The sequence below is a fragment of the Lissotriton helveticus genome, chromosome 1_1 (genome assembly GCF_964261635.1).
Source record: "Lissotriton helveticus chromosome 1_1, aLisHel1.1, whole genome shotgun sequence".
Lineage (NCBI taxonomy): Eukaryota > Metazoa > Chordata > Amphibia > Caudata > Salamandridae > Lissotriton > Lissotriton helveticus.
The window spans coordinates 1,276,092,664-1,276,110,733 of NC_136057.1; the positions used below are offsets into that span (position 1 = coordinate 1,276,092,664).

The 18,070-nt window shown below is 44.5% G+C and overlaps 1 protein-coding gene across 6 annotated transcripts in view; it reads right to left on the reverse strand.

The window, feature by feature from the left end:
• KMT2E (lysine methyltransferase 2E (inactive)) overlaps positions 1–18,070 on the reverse strand; it is a 2,078,550-nt gene that overhangs the window by 1,859,784 nt on the left and 200,696 nt on the right. For 5 of the 6 annotated variants that reach the window (XM_078680502.1, XM_078680521.1, XM_078680476.1 and 2 more), the window contains exon 3: positions 3,644–3,828. In XM_078680502.1, the coding sequence (XP_078536628.1) occupies positions 3,644–3,714 (71 nt within the window). In that variant the 5' untranslated portion in view covers positions 3,715–3,828. Of the gene's footprint in view, positions 1–3,643; positions 3,829–16,165; positions 16,399–18,070 lie in introns of those variants that run through there. The other variant, XM_078680484.1, reaches the window with a different exon arrangement.

Here is an 18,070-nt window from a genome sequence, read left to right on the forward strand (position 1 = left end):
TGGAGCACCGTTAGATGTTCTGTGGGCATTGGACGCTGTCTGGGTGGTATATTTGGAGGGGAAGCTGTAAGCTCTAGGCAGAACCATACTGGATAATCTGTCTTACCCACTTGTCTGTTGTGATGGAATTCCAGGCAGGTAGGAACTGTGTTAATCTCCCCCCTACAGGAGTGGTATGCTGTTGGGGGAGCTGAAGGAAGTCATTGTTTAGTGGTGGAAGAGGATCGATTGTTGTTGTTACCTCGACCTCTTTCCTTATTGTTATTACCTCTGTAGCCCCCTCTAAAGTATCCTTTATTAGAGGATGCTTGTGTATTTGTCTTAAAGGAAGCTGAATTGTCTGCTCCAGCTTGTTTTGAGCCTCCTCTGTAGAAGGAGCGACGAAAGGAGCCTCTCGCTTGGGTAGACTGCAGAGCACCCATAGACTTGGCTGTGTCCGTGCTTTTTTCATTTTGGCAAGAGCTGTGTCTACTTCTGGACCAAACAATTGTTGTTGGTTGAATGGTTGATTTAAGATAGTAGTCTGTACCTCTTGCTTAAATCCAGAAATGCGTAGCCACGCGTGACGTCTAAGGAGGACACTGGTGTTTATTTCCCTGGATGCAGTATCTGCTACATCTAGTGCACATTTAATGGAGGCATTCGATATAAGCTTACCCTCTGGTATGAGGTCATCTGCTTGTGCCTTATATTGGTCAGGTAGATGTTGTAAGAGCTTCTCTAGCTGATCATAGTGAGCCCTGTTGTATCTTGCGAAGAGAGCTTGTGTGTTAGCAATGCGCCATGCAGCTATTCTTTTCCCTGAAGCATCTAAGATCTTTGATTCTTTATAAAGAGGTGGTGCTTCGCCTGATGTTTGGGAATTTGCTTTTTTCCTAGCGTTTGAAACTACTAGGGAATCTAAGGGTAGCTCTCCTTTAATGTAAGCAGGATCCGCAGGAGCTGCTCTGTACTTTTTCTCTATCCTTGGGTTTATGATTCTAGCTCTTAAAGGATCTCTAAACACTTCTGGTGCATGTTTAATGACTCCTTTAATCATTGGCAGTATTTGCACAGATTTTGGGGATTGTTCATAAGTGTCTAGTAAAAAATCTTCTTCTGCCTCATCTGAATGCACGGTGACATTGTGATAGATGGCAGCCAAGTGTCCAAACCCAATATTGTCTTCTGGGGGAGAAGGTTTAGATGGATATATATGTGGGTCAGGAGTATCCGGTATATCCTGTGGGTTTGGATATTCCCAGTCTGCTGAACCTGCTGGGTAGGGAAAAGGGTCATCAGGGTCTTTCCCTCCCCCCATGCTATACTGATCCTATCAGCATCCTGAGGAGGTGTATGTTGTGGAGAATGAGGAGGAGAATTTTAAGGTGAAATGTTTAAAGGGAGAGCAGGAGAAGGAGATACAGGAGAAGAAGGGTGCATAGGAGATGTGGCAGAGTCCTTCTTCTTGACAGGCACTGGAGGTGTAGGTGCTGTATCTGACTTCCTCTTCCTGTGTCGTGTGGTGGAAACATGTCCTGTTTCTGGATCTATGTATATCCTTTTTTGCAAAGGATCAGATCTAAAAAGCTCTTCTTCTTGAGAAATTGCTTTCGGCGCCGATTTTTTTCGGCTCCGGGCCTGGTTTTTGCTTGTCTTTAGCCTTAGGAGTTGTTGTATAGTCCTTTTGGCATACTTTTCGGCAACAAAGGTATTGTTTTCATGGTCGAGGCCTGGTTTGAGGGCTTGGAGGCATCGGGAGCAGGCTTTGTGGGTTTCGGCACCGAAGATTTTGGGGTGGAAGCAGGCTTCATTGGTTTCGGTGCCGTCTTTTGTGTAGGAGTCAACGGTTTCTGAGTCTTTTTCGGAACCGGGACATCTTTCGGTTTTGGTGCTGAGGGAGCTGGTAGCATCGGCACGTGCGGTTTGCTCGGTGTGGAGCTACCGGAAGACTTTAATATTTTTTTCGGGCTCGATGGCGGGGCTTTCTAAGCAATGTCTCGGTCTAGACTGGGCCCCGAAGGCGGAGTTTTGACCTTAGCCTTTTGGTTTATGGGTTGGGGCTAGGGTAGGGGCAGTCGTACTCACGCGTTGACCTGATGGTATGGAGTCATCGGAGTCGTATGCCTCAGATACGATCTGGAGATCATCGGAATCTTCCTCGGGGACACATGGACCTTCGTTGAAGTTATCCACCGGTTCCGGATCTGATCTCTGCATGTCGCGTCGATGGGCACTCCGATCTCGAATGGTCTTCTTGGATCGAAAGGACGCACAAGCTGTGAAGCTCGACTCGTCGTGTTCAGGTGATAAACACAGGTTACACACCTCGTGATGGTCGCTGTGTGGAAATTTTGCTCCACACACGGGGCATTTTTTGAATAGTGTCCTTTCCATGAGTTGTAGGCCTCACCACATGGGTAGGCCCAACTGCCCGCGTCGACGACTGGAATCGAAGTGATGAGGTCGAGTCTATGTATATTGAAGTTAAAGTTTGTTTTTAGAAGTTTTTACGCGTTGAAGTCTTTGAAAAGTAGATTTTCGAACCGGAGCGGAAAAGTTGCATCCGAACCCAGTGGCGGAAAAAAACAACATAAGGATGGAGCCGATGCCTATGCGCACTATCGTCCACGGGAGGAGTCATCTATCTCGTGACTACAAAGACTTCTTCCAAGATGACAACAACATGCAATCATCCGAGGCCAACACCAGGTGGCGATCTAATGCAAAGTGTAGAATCTGCAGCTCATATGCCTCGAACAGAGGTGTTTTGCTCAAATCAGAAGCGTATCTGTCAACAGACGTTCTTCTAATGTATTGTTTCTCTACAGAAAATGAATCCCCTGCTTCCCGTTCTTCTATGTAGAGTCCTTCAGCCAACACTGGCAGTGCCTTGTTTTCTTGAACCAAGAAGATTTCAACATCAGACTTTTGGACGCTGACAGGGTCAGCAGGAATGAATTGACGGATGTTCCCATTTTCAATGGAGTTTCAAAACTAATTTCGAAAGACATGTAGGTTGAGACAGTAGCCACACTAGCTTTCCTTGTAGGGTAACAAACAGCAGCAGACTCCAGAGGGACTGTTTTGAACATTCCGCACCTCTAAACCAAATCCCCTTTCAGCCTCTCACTGACGTTGTGGACTTTTTCTGGAAAATTGAATTATTGATGATACATGGAGGTACAGGATACATGTAAATCATTTTCAGATTTTACTTTACACGTGATGGACACTTCAGAAAATGTTATAGCATGATATTCTGAGAAAAATGCCATATAGGAAATACACACTTCTCTAGCAAAAATATCAGAGGAATGCAAGCTACACATGTGATGCAGACTGGCATAGCAAAGTAAAGTGTAGAGACTAATGTTTAGAGATTTCAGCTACCTAAACTGAAGCAAAGAACTGCCAATCAATTGCCACAGTAAGGGTGTCTGGGATGCCAGTGCCATTTCACCAGGACCATGAGGTGAGCAGCTTAATAAAACATTTTCAGCTCTTAATTTACAGATAATATTTTTCAGAATAGTAGGTTATATTAAAGAGTATATCCTTAAATAAAATCAAAATAGAAAGGACAAGCAGCAAACATGGCAATCAAAACCAGCGAAGGTGTACAAAACGTTACACACACATACAAATATGTAGAAATACTCACTCTGATCCTGCTGCCATTTCCGAATAGGACGCTTCTGTAGTATCAATCCGCAAAGGGATTACCATGCTCATGACGTTCGTCTTTGATAAATACGATTACTATGGAGTCCTATGCATCTGTATCCAAAACACTGAGGCATTCCAGCCACAGTGCTCATTGCAAACATCTAAGTGCATCCACAAACTCTGTAAAATGAAAGAAAAAAAGTAAACAATAAGGACCGTTCAAGATTGCCTTATTTTGGTAGGAGTTCTAAATATTGTGAGCTATACTGCACAATTATGTAAAATAAGGCAGCCCCTGAACTGAAATCGGGACTAATACAAATTAGAAATGTTCAAATCTAGTACTCAAATGAGTTCATCTTAAAGTAATGAATCCCCTAGGCAAAACAAAATCATGACATACTTTTGGCTTTGCATTTAACTGGCTAACCAAATCATTTCACTTCAAACAAACTTAGCAGGGAAACTTCTGGTGGGGCAAGATGTCGGCAGCTGTGAGGTGCCGAGCTCCATCCTGAGCCTGCTCTTTAGCAAGGATAAAGGCAGGTAGAACATATATCTTCACCAGCGGCACTAAGCAATGGTGCCCAGCAAAACAAAGTATGGATGCAGCAGAAGTGAGCTGGGTTTGGACAGCACAAACTGAGCTGAAAGTGCAGCTGGCATAAGACCGATAGAGTCAGTTTAGGATAACCTGTCAAGGCAAGGAACCAGAGCTGCTTTCGAGAAGCATGGGGGATAGTGGAGGGTTGACGTGTTGAGGAGATAGTAGGAAAGTATGGCAGCTTACAGAGCAGCTGAGTATCTGATCCATCCAAAGGCAACAGTGAGGCCTGTTAGAGTGGGGCCACAGACTAAGTGGGCCACAAGGACACAGAATGAGTAATATCTCCCATTAAAGAGTGAAGAGGGTGTGCTCAGTGGAGGCCAGCAAGTGCAGCAGCTGAGGGACCAGCAGCGGGAAAACGCTGAAAAAAACGTATATGAGTAGTGCTCCTGTTTAGTACTGAGCCGTGAACCAGGTAAGAGAGTCGCTGAGCAAGTGTTTCAAGGAGAGCACCTTCGCTACCAGGAAAGCCAAGTATCTGGTTCGTTCTAGGAAGTCTGTATAGTCCATGCAGTGTGGGTAGAGGCAACAATGGGAAAATTCACGGCCGCAGATTAAGTAGAGAGTCCAGTCAGGAAGCAGCACTTTGAAAAATATATCGATTTCCTTCTTAAAACCCATTTTTAAGTAACCATTGGTGGCTCAAGCCTGCTATGTTAAGGCTAACCGGTGAGTCCAATCACAATTTAGCTAGGCAAGTGTCAAAGTCGTTTTGCAGAGTGGCTGAGTTGCTACACTAGTCTCCTGTAACTGTATGAAAGCAGCAACAGTCATAATAAAACACAAAAGAACTACCAGAAATGTGAAGCTAGAAGGAGCAGGCGTCAGCTAGGCCACTGTAAGATGCCTGTGATGACTGTTGAACTGCTGATAGACACTGCAGTTATCCCAAGTGATTCGAGAAGGGCACCATTCTGCATCACAGGTAGTGGGCTGGATAACTTGCATTTGGTACGAAAAAGACTTTCAGTCACCTTTGTTGGGGGTTTGCACTGACATATGGTTCTGATATCAAGAAGCTTCCAATTGGACGCTCTTACTGAAACAGACACCTCCCTGTGGGGGAACGGCGTTTTGGGAGACCTTTCAGGGGCAAAAGGCATCAAAATGTAAAATAAGTTTTTCAACAACATACAGTTGAGCAAGGGAAGACCTCAGAACCTATGGCTAAAGTCAAACACCTGCTGTATGCTGTCGATGATGCAGAGCCACAGAAAGAGGATGAAACAGTGACCACAAGTGTTCTTTGAAAGCTTTTTAAAAGATCTTGAAACTCAAACTCAGAAACCAAACTATAACAAAGCGTCAGAGACAACCGTAATGAGGTCATAGAGTTAGGCAAAGAAGGAGGGCCATCAGAAGAGTCAGTAGACAACTGCTTCTATCAGCAAGAGCCTTTCAGGTCCGAATGACAAAGTTAATGGCCCCTTCAAAAAATAAGTAGAGCCAGACAACAGGTCCAGAAGGAACAACGTATCCATTCAGATGGCCCCACAAGGAGCAAAGTGAACATGCAACAACTGCTTGCTACCTTACTGGTCATGGATTTAGGAGTGGCTAGACAAAGTGCAAAGGGAGGCAAAACTGGTCTGCAGAGATCATTTGCAACAGACATTGTGGCTATACACCACTGTTCTGGAGACACAAAGTAGCCAATTGGAAAAATCTAAATAAATGGCAAAATCAGCCTTGAGATTCACAGTCTTGTTCTAAATTAGGATTTCTCTGAATATGCACACTAAAAAATAAGTCCTTTGGTTTAGTAACAGATTTTTAATATCTGCTACCACTGGATCCAGCCACTCGATGTCTTTGAATGACAGTAAAGCAATTTGCATTAACACTGCTTCAAGAGGAGCAACAAGTTTACAGCTCCTGAGGCATGGACAGAGGTTAACGAAGAGACCAAGGCAGACACCACTGTGAAGGCAAAGAAATCTAAAACGCAAAGATTTGGGAGAACAACCAGTAAAATGCCAGAAAACTGTGAAATCTGGGAGACAGCGGAGAGGACTGCTGTAGCACCTACAGCGTAAAAAAAAAAGCAGACAATGCTCTTTTTCTGATCATCATGGACTGAGTGGGTCCTGAATGAACATAGTTGCTAGCCTGCGTTTCAAAGCTATGGGGAGGAACCTATCGTCTGTGAATCAGCCACTGCGATTTTGAGATTTAGCCCTGCCTCCTTAGATATGGGAGGCTGAAATAGGTATGTGGAGGGACCCTAGGGTAGTCCTGTTTGAATCCAGGATACCTTTCATGTAGCTGGGTCATCTGACTTTTTGTCACATACAGGTACCATTTGAAGAGAGATTAGTATTCTTTGTGGGCTATGGGAATAGGGGTAAAGCAACATAGAATGTTACTGGAGTGTTCACCATTAGAAGAAGTCTGAGTGGGGGCGGAGGGGGAAGTAGTGGTGACTAGAGGTTGAATCCAAGTTGAGGAATATTGTTGGCTTAAGCATCCTCCAGAAAGATGATGACGGGTCAGTGAAGTGGTCTGACTTAGACCTCATGTTCAGAATAATCATATGTAATGCTACGGTGCTCATCACCCCAATCAAACAGTGAGTGCCCTACGCTGGAAATACTGAAGAGGGGAACTGAATCATCTCCTTAAGTAGGATCAACCTAGATTGATGAGGATCAGTTAATATCTGTAACAATTTTTCTCCTCAGCAAGTGAAAAGGTGCCAAGAGCGTTTATTTTGTGAGCCTGTGATCTTAACATTAAGGTCGAACACTCACACAGAGATAAAGCAGGTATGTAGATGTTAGTCGATGGGAAACGCAATGAAGAGTAATTTTCCTTAATTTCCATATTTAACATATGAACATCCATTTTTGGTCAGAAACACTTCCTGCCTGAATTATTACCAAAATCTATGTAGCTATCTTCAGAGCTTGAGTTCTGGGGGCAACCTGAATGCTGTCATGCATTGCAACAGATAAAACTTAGTAAAACTTTGGAAGCTCAACCATTATCGTGAGGAAGGGAAAAAGTTGGCTAGATGATCTACAATTGACATGTGGCAATTAAACACCCCTCTCTACCTAGATTTCACACAATAATCAGCAGCACATAAAATGTGTGTGAGGCTGGACCGCATCTTTACTGCGTTGAGTACGAAGTGTTAAGAAAAAAAGATTTCGGACCAAAGAACATTTACTAAGGACATTAAGTGAAAGCCTCTAAAGGCAGAACGAACAGAGCCAGATGGAAACTGAATTATTCTCTGCTGAACGATGTCCTAGTGATAAAAACGACAAGACAACGTATTCACGACTACCAATAAACAAATGACAAGAGATGTATTTATAGGTACAATGTGGGGTGATGGCAGTAAAGATTTAACGCTTCCCTCCTCATTAAAGAAAATATGTAGTTACCCATACAGAGTGTGAAAACCTCTAAAGCCCTAACCCAAATGGGGTCGCAAACATTTACAGCCAGACCTACTTTGTATATTTCTGGAAGTAATTATCCAGATGACTTAAGTAGCAATTTCTCTTATCTCTAAACTGAACACAGACCGGACAGATTGTGTTCCTTATACTCTTATAGACCTATATCTGTGCTGGAGGCGGATATTGTTCAAAATAGTGTTGGCTAATACAATGAAAATGGTCCCAGAGGAACTGATCTATTTTGATCAGACACTGTTTATTAGGAATCAAAAAACAAGAGACAACAGAATGTAGCACAGAATTTGACAGATGCAGCCAAGCAAAGTGAAAAATGCTATGTTTTCCCTGAATGCCAAAAAGGTTTTTGATCGGAAAGACAACCTTTCTGGAGGTCACATTCTCTTCGTTCTTTCAGCAAGCATTTCATCTGGTGGGTCATGGCTAACTGCCAGAAATTCATTGATGCAATAAGGGTTAATAGCTAGTTGTCTGATAAGATACAAATACAGCAGAGAATTAGACCGGTTTGCCCGCATTCACCCTTATTGTTCGACCTTCCTCTGAAACATTTTGGCACATTAGGTATGCAACAACGACTTGGTATAGAGAATATAATTGAGTAGGGCCAATTTCAAAAGTAACAATGTTTACAGATAATAAACTGGTGTGTCGGACCAGCTGGAGGTTTAGGTTGCGGAGCTACTTCAGGAGTACTGTACAAATTGTAAGTATCAGAAAGCAATCCGCTTTAAAATTGACAGGAACAAACTGTAAAAAAAAAAAAAAAAAAAAGAAAAGAAAAGGTCAAAGAAATGAAGAGTAGCTTGCCTTTAAGATGGAAAGCTGGTATGGCCAGGTAATTTGAAATACTTATCGCACATGAAGCATCCTTCACAGGGTATAGAAACAGCATCAGAGAGGCAGCACGAGGTTTTGAATTTGTATAAAATGGTGAATGTTAAGCAAGATTGTGAGTATCATGTCTATCTGAGGAACAATAGGAAGGAATAATTTTGCGTCACCAACTTCGTCAAAAATATACTAGCCAAAATACACCCTTGAAGGTGTAGCTAGAGCATGACATTGCGACTGCTATAAGGGGATATGGGGCTACAGAGCCCGTTGGGACGTTACCACAAATCTTGTAGTTTTGTGCTACTTCCAAACGATGGTTTCACAAATACTCGAAGTGACAAGAAGGAAAATGTTACTTACCCAGTAAGCATCTGTTCTTGGCATATAGAGCAGTAGATTCACATGCTTTGCATACTCCTGCCATCTAGTGTTGGGTCCGGATGTTTGCAAGTTGTTTTTCTTCTAAGAAGTCTTTCCAGTTACAAGATAAGGTAGCTCCTCCTTTTGGCGATCATGCGCATGGGCATCAACTCCATTGTTAGGTTGTTTTCCCGCAGAGGTTGAGAATGGAGTTAGTGAGTGTAGAATAGAGATGTCCATGCATGTGAATGTAAATTAAGAACTACAAATATTACAGGAGACGAGGAAGGCGCATGTGAATCTACAGCTCTACATGCCAAGAACAGATGCTTACTGGGTTAAGTAACATTTTCCGTTCGAGGCATGTGAGCTGTAGATCACATGCTTTGCATTGACTATATAGCAGTATACTAAAGTGATGCCTAACCTGTAGTGGGTGTATTTGTTTGATACCCTGTTTTAAGTACCGCTTGGACTACATTTGCTTGTTAGCTCAAAAACATACCTATACAATAGGGTTTGGTGAATGTGTGCGGTGTAGACCATGTTGCTGCCTTACAGATGTTGGCTAGGGGAATATCCCCTAAGAAGACAATCGCAGCCCCTATTTTGCGAGTGGTTTGTGCTCTAGGTGGTATCTTCATAGTTCTTTTTGCTTTTGCATAACATGTTTGGATACATTTGACAATCCATCCTGCAGTACCAGACTTAGATATGGGATTGCCTTCGTGTGGTAAACAAAAGCAATAAATAGTTGTTTTGTTTTTCAAAACTCATTGGTTCTTTCTACATAATATAGTATAGCTCGTCTAACATTAAGTGTTTGTAGAGCTCGCTCTGCTACAGAATCAGGTTGAGGAAAGAACACAAGTAACTCAACTGAATGATTTATATGAAAGGCAGAAACTACTTTAGGGAGAAATTCAGGGTTGGTTCGAAGAACTACCCTATCTCTGTAAAGTTGAAAGAAAGGCTCTTGTATAGTTAATGCCTGGAGTTCACCAACTCTCCTTAATGAGGTTAATGCTATGAGGAAAGCAACCTTTGTGAGAGGAATTGTAACTGACATTTGTGCATTGGTTCAAAAGGTGGACCCATTAGCCTTGTAAGGACTATGTTTGAGTTCCACTCTGGTTCAGGGGGAACTCTTGGTGGTATCATCCTTTTTAATCCTTCCATGAAGGCTTTGATCACTGGTACTCTGAATAGAGAGAAGTGTTGTCTATTTTGCAAGTATGTGGCTACTGCTGCCAGGTGTAAACAAATGGATGTGTAAGCCAATCAAGATTGCTGTAAATGCAACAGATAACAAAAGATGTTTTGTAAAGAAGCATCAAGTAGATTGATGTTGTTATTACAATAGACAACAAACCGTTTCCATTTTGCTGCATGACAGGCTCTAGTAGTAGGCTTTCTAGCCTATTTGATAATATTCATACAGTCTGGTGGTAGTTGTAGTTAACCAAACTCTGACTTCAGGAGCCAAATCGCTAGGTTGAGTTCTTTGGTATTTGGATGTCTGATTTCTCCATGGCTCTGAGTAAGGAGACAGGGTGTGAGATGTAGCTTTTGATGTGGAACCACTGAGAGTTCTAACAGGGTGGTGTACCAAGGTTGAGAAGCCCATGTGGGGGCTACTAAGATCAATGTAAGGCATGTTTGCCAGAGCTTCCGAACCAGTAATGGAATTCGTGGGAGAGGCGGAGAAGTGTAGGCAAATATCCCTTACCAATTCACCCATAGAGCATTGCCTTTGGAAATATGGCGTGGGAACCTGGAAGCGAAGTTTGGACATTTTGTGTTGTGAACTGTGGTAAACAGATCTATCTGTGGACATTTTTCCGAGGCCTTGATCAACTTCAGGGCCAAAAAGATGTTTCCTATCAAAGGGTACAATGAGAATGGATTGCTGGACTTCAGGTTTAAACCCTGAAATACGTAACAAGGAATGTCTCTGAAGTAGGATGCTAGTATTTACCCCTCTAGCTGCAGTATCAGCCGCATCTAGAGCGCATCTAATGGAAGTGTTGGAAGGAAAATGCTACTTACCAGTATACATCTGTTCTTGGTATGTAGGGCTGCAGAACCGCACACTATTGCATTAGATCACCATCTGGTGGTGGGCCTGGATGATTACACTTTGTTGTTGTCTTGGAAGAGTCTTTGTCTGTTGGATGACTCCTCCCTTAGCTCGTAGTGTGCATGAGCATCGACTCCATCCTCAGATTGTTTTCGCCATTGGGCAAATTATGGAGTTGTATGAGTACATATGAAGATGACCATGTGTTGTGTATCTAAATAAGATAATACTGGAACAGATACAGGTAGCCGGGGAGGCGGGTGGGCGTGTGTGGTTCTGCAGCCCTACATGCCAAGAACAGATGCATACTGGTAAGTAGCATTTTCCGTTCGAGGCATATGGGCTGCAGACCACACACTATTGCATATATTACACAGCAGTTTCTCCCTTAGCGGCGGCCACCAGCATCTGTTGCAGTAGTTTGAAATAATGTTTTGAGTACAGCCTGACCCACACTTGCTTGTTGTTTTGCCTGCACATCTACACAGTAGTGTTTTGTAAATGTGTGCGGGGTAGACCATGTAGCTGCTTTACAGATTTCATCTAATGGTATATTTTCTAGGAATTCCATAGATGCCCCTAGTTTACGGGTAGAATGAGCCATAGGGGAATGGATAGAGTGCGTTTTGCTTTTTGGTAACAAATTTGAATGCACTTAACAATCCATCTTGCAATGCCTGATTTTGAAATAGGATTTCCCTTATGTGGAGGAGAAAAAGACACAAACAGCTGTTTAGTTTTGCGAAAAGGTTTCGTCCTATCAATGTAGTATAGAAGCGCTCTTTTTACATCTAATGTATGTAGAGCTCTTTGTGCAACTGTTTGTGGTTGGGGAAAAATACTGGCAACTCAATAGATTAGTTGAGGTGGAAAGGTGAAATGACCTTTTGCAGAAACTTTGGATTTGTTTTAAGAAGCACTTTATTGTGATGCAGTTGTATAAATGGTTCTTGAATTGTTAATGCTTGGATCTCACTTACTCTTCTAAGTGAAGTAACAGCTACTAAAAAAGCAACTTTCCATGTAAGGAACTGTAATTCACACTTATGTAATGGTTCGAAAGGAGGACCCATAAGTCTTGTGAGAACCACATTTAAATTCCACACTGGGGGGGGGGGGGGGGGGGGGGGGGGAGCGTGGTCAAGATGCGGCGTGAGCAGACGTGTAATCTCGCTGCTCCCGCCGACGGCCGTCTTATAGCACCGGTTCTGGCGTCCTAGGGCCCACGGAAACGGTTTGGGGGGCTGCCGGAACCGAGGAAATAGCTGAACGGGACTAAAGAGCCCACCAGGCGAGAGACATTGCGCGATCAGGGCTGTGCAGGGCTCGGAGGTTACGGAACGCCCATCCCCCACAGGGTCGAGAGCAAGGCCCGGAGCTGTGCGAGGGAGCGGAAGCCAAGCAGCGGATTCCCGGGGCCCGGAGCTCGGCGGGCTTTGGTCCAGTGGTCGCGGCAGAGCGGGGACTCAGCGGACGGGCATTGATACCCCGCCCCCCTGAGGAGTCACAGGTGCGGCACATCGAGGCACGGAGCCACGGGCAGGGGGAGGACGTCTCAATCGCCTGGAGAGGCCGGAGAGCGGTCCTGCAGTCTCAGGGGCCCGGAGTGCTGACGTGCGAACAAGCAGCAATGAGAAGCCCGGTGAGCAGGGGAGACGGCCAGTGGGACAGCGGCGGCAGCGTGGTGATCGGCGGAGGAGCTGCGGTCCCTTGGAGCCAGCCGGTGGGTCTGGGGACCACGAGTCTGCAGAGTGAGCCTATGGGGTGGAGAACGCCCGTCGGGGAGCAGGTCTGTCCTGGGCCGTGAGCAGCGAGTCGGCGGAGAAGTTCGAGGTCTGTGACCCGCCCGCCCAGTGAGGGCCGCGACGCCATTTTGAGGGTGCCTGTGAGACGCCGAAAACCCTCATTCCCAGCACCGCTGCCGCCCATTCCGGCGATCGGGGTCTGCGGTCCGTGCTTTGGTGAGGAGAGGACCAGACGCCCAGTGGAACCGAAGGTCTGGAGGCCTTGCAGAGGTGAGGAGGACGCCACGGGGGCGGAATGCGACCGCGGCTGCGGTGAACAGAGGTGCAGGAGGCCCTTTCGGGGACGAGTGGAGGGTGGCCAGTAGCACCGGGAGCGGAGTGGGCCCCTCACTGGAGGTCAGAGATTGGGGGCTGGCAAGAGCGGGCGAGAGGAGATTGCGCCAGACTTCGTGGAGTGGAGGCCCCGACGCCGCGGCGGATCTGAGCAGCTCTGCGTGTTCGGCAGGAAGGAGGCCCTGGCCTAAGGTACTGAGTCGGTACCATTTCTGACCGAGCACTGCCGGTAGCGGTTGCATTAATTTAAATTGCACCGCCAGTGAGCGCGTGATCTTGTGACACGCTGTTCTAAGCTATTGATGGTTGCTGGTATGCAGCAAACGGGCAGCCATCAGGTCGGATCGAACTGAGAAAAACAAAACTTGATTTCAGAACCCCGAGTTTGCCCTGACGAATTTGCTGAAGTTATAGCAATGAAACACGTCGGCATCATTCAAACATGGTATAATATGAACCATTTTTAAACCTGGACTACTTGCTACTTGAAATGTTTCACGAGCAGATGTGAGGGCAACTTCTTTTTGGGACAATAGAGCTCTTATGCGACTCATCTTATTGAACTCTGCTTACAAGGTCGGAATCCTCGGCCAGATGGAAACATCCAGTTTCCCATGCGTGGGTGGATACATTACATTTTTACAGCAAACCACACGCTCACTGACGGTAACGACATAAGCAATGCCTTTTATTAACCCACAGCAATCCTCATTGTTTAATAGTAAATAACTCCCATTTGCCAGTAATGTGAATGTGGGAACGATAGCGGGCACGGGGGTACCTTTCAAAACACAGGGTAAATTAGGCTCATTTTGATGACAAGATCCGTGTAATTGGATATGTCTACACATTAATGAGCGATCCGGTGTTTCAGTGCATTCTTCACCTTTCAGATAAACTTCCTTGCCCTCCCTAAGGCATCTGTATGTAAAAGGAAGTGACCAGGCATCATGGAGATAGGAGCTAGCAAGAGGCTCGTATCTACCAATGGCAAAATACTTCATACAATTTTTAAATTCGAAAAGAGCAATCGATAGAGTTATTAATCCGTGGATAAGCCACGTTGCAGTAGTGGCCTCTGCCACAGAAAATGGTAAAGATTCCAAACGTTCAACATGTAAAATGGAAAAAGAAGCATCCTTCATTGAAAGTAAACGTTACTTATCAGTCAAATTAAACGGGGCAAATAGAGAAGAGGTATTCATGTAATGCCATGGAACTTTCCCGGCCTTGAGTGTCTGCAGGGTCCAAGCAAACTGCATAACAGAACGCAATTGATTTTGACCGTGGTATAACACAGACACTTCATCTTGCACAATATCAACAACAGATGACACAATATTGTCCAACGTGTAAATGCGGGAAGAAAGCGTGTTAATGCTATTATCTACCACTGCAAGCACTTTTTCTAAATTAGCCTGATCTATAGCCCTAAGGCGGGTAGCCGCCTCAATCTGGGATGCTTTCCAGAGTTCGTTATAAACAGCATATATCCATCTTTTAGATCTACCTTTAATCGGGCCTTTTATGAAATCATTCAGATCAACATCGCCAGTCAGTTTAGATAAATGCAGTTTAACTGACGCCAAGGTAGAATGTTTGAGCCAATTCTGACATAGTTTGCCTACTGAATAGGTAGTTACAGAATGGTCACTCTCGAACCAGGGATCCACCCTGTCCTGTGTAAAGCCTTAAGCCAAACCCAGAAAACGATGTTGGCACAAGTCAGCACTTCTGTGCCAGACCAACCAACCATTGGGATCCAAACTGGATATGTTAAAGGACGAATTTAGCAACAGAGTTTGCAACTCTCTAATCGAAAATTTTGTAGTATTACCCCAACCTGAATATTCTTCCAAATCAGTGAAGGAAGGAGTATTTAATTTTTTAGAAGTAGCCAATCCAAAGCATGTTGTCTGTGAAATGGTAGAATTCAAAAACAACATATGATTCGGGATGAGACATGCACGGTGCAAAGCCTCAGTGCCTTGTGCCTGCCAACTTTAAGAACCCCAAACATATTTATGTTCTACTGTTTCCTTCCACAACTCGTAGCCTCCAACAGCTAGCTGGTCTAGAAAGGACTTCGAGTACAATAATTTAGTATCGGTAAGTCTAACCTTGGACATGGACTTTTCTGTCATTTTAAAATAAAATGATGTGGGATTAGACTGATTAAAATCAGTAAAATAAGCGTACTTTTTCAAAAAGGTACTCACACTGCCTTGTATAGGAGCCCGACAATGTTCCCATTGTGTATAATTCACAGTGCTCCTCCTGGAATTACTTTTATGTAGGTAGTGGTTACCAAAATGTTGGTAACAAAATAAATCACTATAATTAGCAGATTCTAAATACAAATCTTCAGCATCAAAGGCAGCATAATATTTCAAATCAGAGAACAACGCTTCTACGGCCTGAACATCCCAATCATCAGAACGCATATTTTGTTAAACTACATCCCCCATGTTAACTCTAAGCACATTAGGGACATTGATAACCTCAGTGGGGCCATGTATTTGACATTTAACAGCATCCCATACAATCCCATCCAGGACAGGCCAAGCAGTGATGTTCACAAAAGCCAAGTCTCTCTTCAATCTGGGTGCAGTATGCGAGGAGGAATGGGGTGCCAATGTTCCATTGAGATGTCGAATACATATTCTCTATTCGACATAGTGTCCATTGACGATTCGGAAAAAATAAAACACAAAACCAATTGACATAAAAAGGTAAATCGAAAAAAGCACCAGCCAAATATATGCCCAAGGGGTAATCACATTTTTTTTTTTAAATAATCTTGCATAGACTGTAATCCGTGAAGGCTTTCCTGATGTGTGCGAAACAGTGTCAAATGAAAATCTGGATTCTGTGGCCAAACGTGTTTGTAAATCAGGCATCGATAAGTCAGTTGGGTAAGTGTAGTCAGTTTCATCAAGTTGAGTACCAGGTAATGTACTCAATAAAGGACTAGAAATAGCAGGCATCTCGAGGGCAACCTCAGGTTCAGGATTCGAAGTCGAGGCCAACACAGAATTTCTCACTATCGAAGGACATGAGACTGTCGGTGTCATACTAAGAAGAATCGGGCATTCTGTGTATCTTGACATTGTCAATGGAGATATACCTGTTTTCCTTACGACCAGGAAGTGGTGGTAAAATGACTGTTCTTGTGCCCTTCACACCAAGCACTGGAACTGGATTTTGATAAGAGGGACCAAACTCTTTCTTGTTTTCGATCTTCTCTCGAATCAATTCTCCAACTTGGGGTAGCCAGCCAACTACCGGGATCTGCAACGCATCATCCGTGCTGGAGGGCAAATGTTCCTTTGCAAGACTGTCTCGCGTCTCTTGTAGTTTCTGTAAAACATTGCAATGTTCATCTACGTCAAAGAAGGCAGCAACAGCCACCGAATCTAGACCGTCAAGGTCCGGTACATACAGCTTGATACCAAAGAGCATTTCGTATGGGGTCCGCCCACCCAGAGACCTTCTAGGGAGATTATTAAGAGCACGCTGCACGCCATTGAGGTGGGCCAGCCAGTTCCTGTCAGAGCCTATAACTCGAGCTGTCAATGATTGCTTTAAGTCACGGTTCATTTGTTACGAAACACTATTACCCTCAGGTCTGTATGGAGACGAAAACTTGACTTGGACCCCCAACGAAGCCATGGCATCCTTATACGCCTTAGAGGCGAAAGCAGGAACCTGATCCGAATGGAAGGTACCACAGGCAAAAATCGCTACAAAGACACGCAAATGTCTTATGACAGTCCGTGAATCAGCGCTGCGGTGAGGCCATACCCACACAAAGCGTGTGCATGAATCAACTGCTACTAAGATGTACTTATACGCAGTATCAGAAGAAAAAGGACCGCAGTGATCTAGATAAACACACCCAAACGGTTTATTAGAAATGAACAACTGTGTTTGGGGCGGACGCTTAGCAGTTGAAGGCTTAATCTGCTGGCAAATGTCACATTGAAGGACATAATCATGCGTCTGTTTGTAAAGACTCCGCTACCAAAAACGCTGTTGTAACTGAGCCACAGTGGCTGAAACGCCTGCATGCGCAGACGCAACACCTTCATGGGCCGCTGTGATCAATGTATTTCTGCGATCCGAGTTGGGAATCAATCTCTCCCCAACGTCAGGTATTTTCACATAAGGAACCTTATCGGGACTTAAGTGGTATGAATACTTCGAAGGGAACCCCTTAGGATATTTACTTCCCTTCTCAGTCGCTGCCAAGATATCATCATCAATCTTACTTTTGGACCGTGTAACTGCTGCAACTAAATATGTCGATACTGCTGATTTTGCTGCCTCATTGGCAAGCAAATTGCCAACAGCGTGGACTCCCACACGCTGATGACCAAGAGTATGAATTACAAACACGAGTGGCAACTGCTCTTTAAGCTCAGCCACTCTGACCCAGATCATTTTATGTTTTATTGTGCTACCCTTGGAATCACGAAAATCATTCTGAATCCAAAAGAACAAGTTTTCATTGTATGACTGGACACAGTAGTAAGAATCACTTACAATAAGAGTCGTCATACTAGGATCGGCGTACTCCAATGCAAGCATCAGAGCACGAAGCTCTGCCAATTGTGCGGTGCAGTCCCCTAGAGTCTGCGTGTGCACGACTCTGGACTTGAACTCATCGTTCACCATGGCACCTACCACAATGGCGCAAGCGGAAACGTATGCATGTTTAGACCCATGCGCAACCTGCGCCGAACCATCAGTGTATATGATGCAATGGAAATCCTCTAAAGGCCGCATAGCCAAAGGTGCAGGATGAACGAATTCATATTCCAAAAACTCCTGCGACCGTAAGGAGGCATCAAAAATAAATGTGACATCCGGGGACGTCAATGATGCAGCCCATTTTATCCACCGAGGGCGCAAAGCTTTAGAATTAGGTACAATGGCTTTCGTAACTGCTTCTAATGCAGGAAACGGGGTTACCACCAACAAGCGTTTTCCCTGTGACAGAGCACGTTCCTTAAGAATCGCCATCTGCACT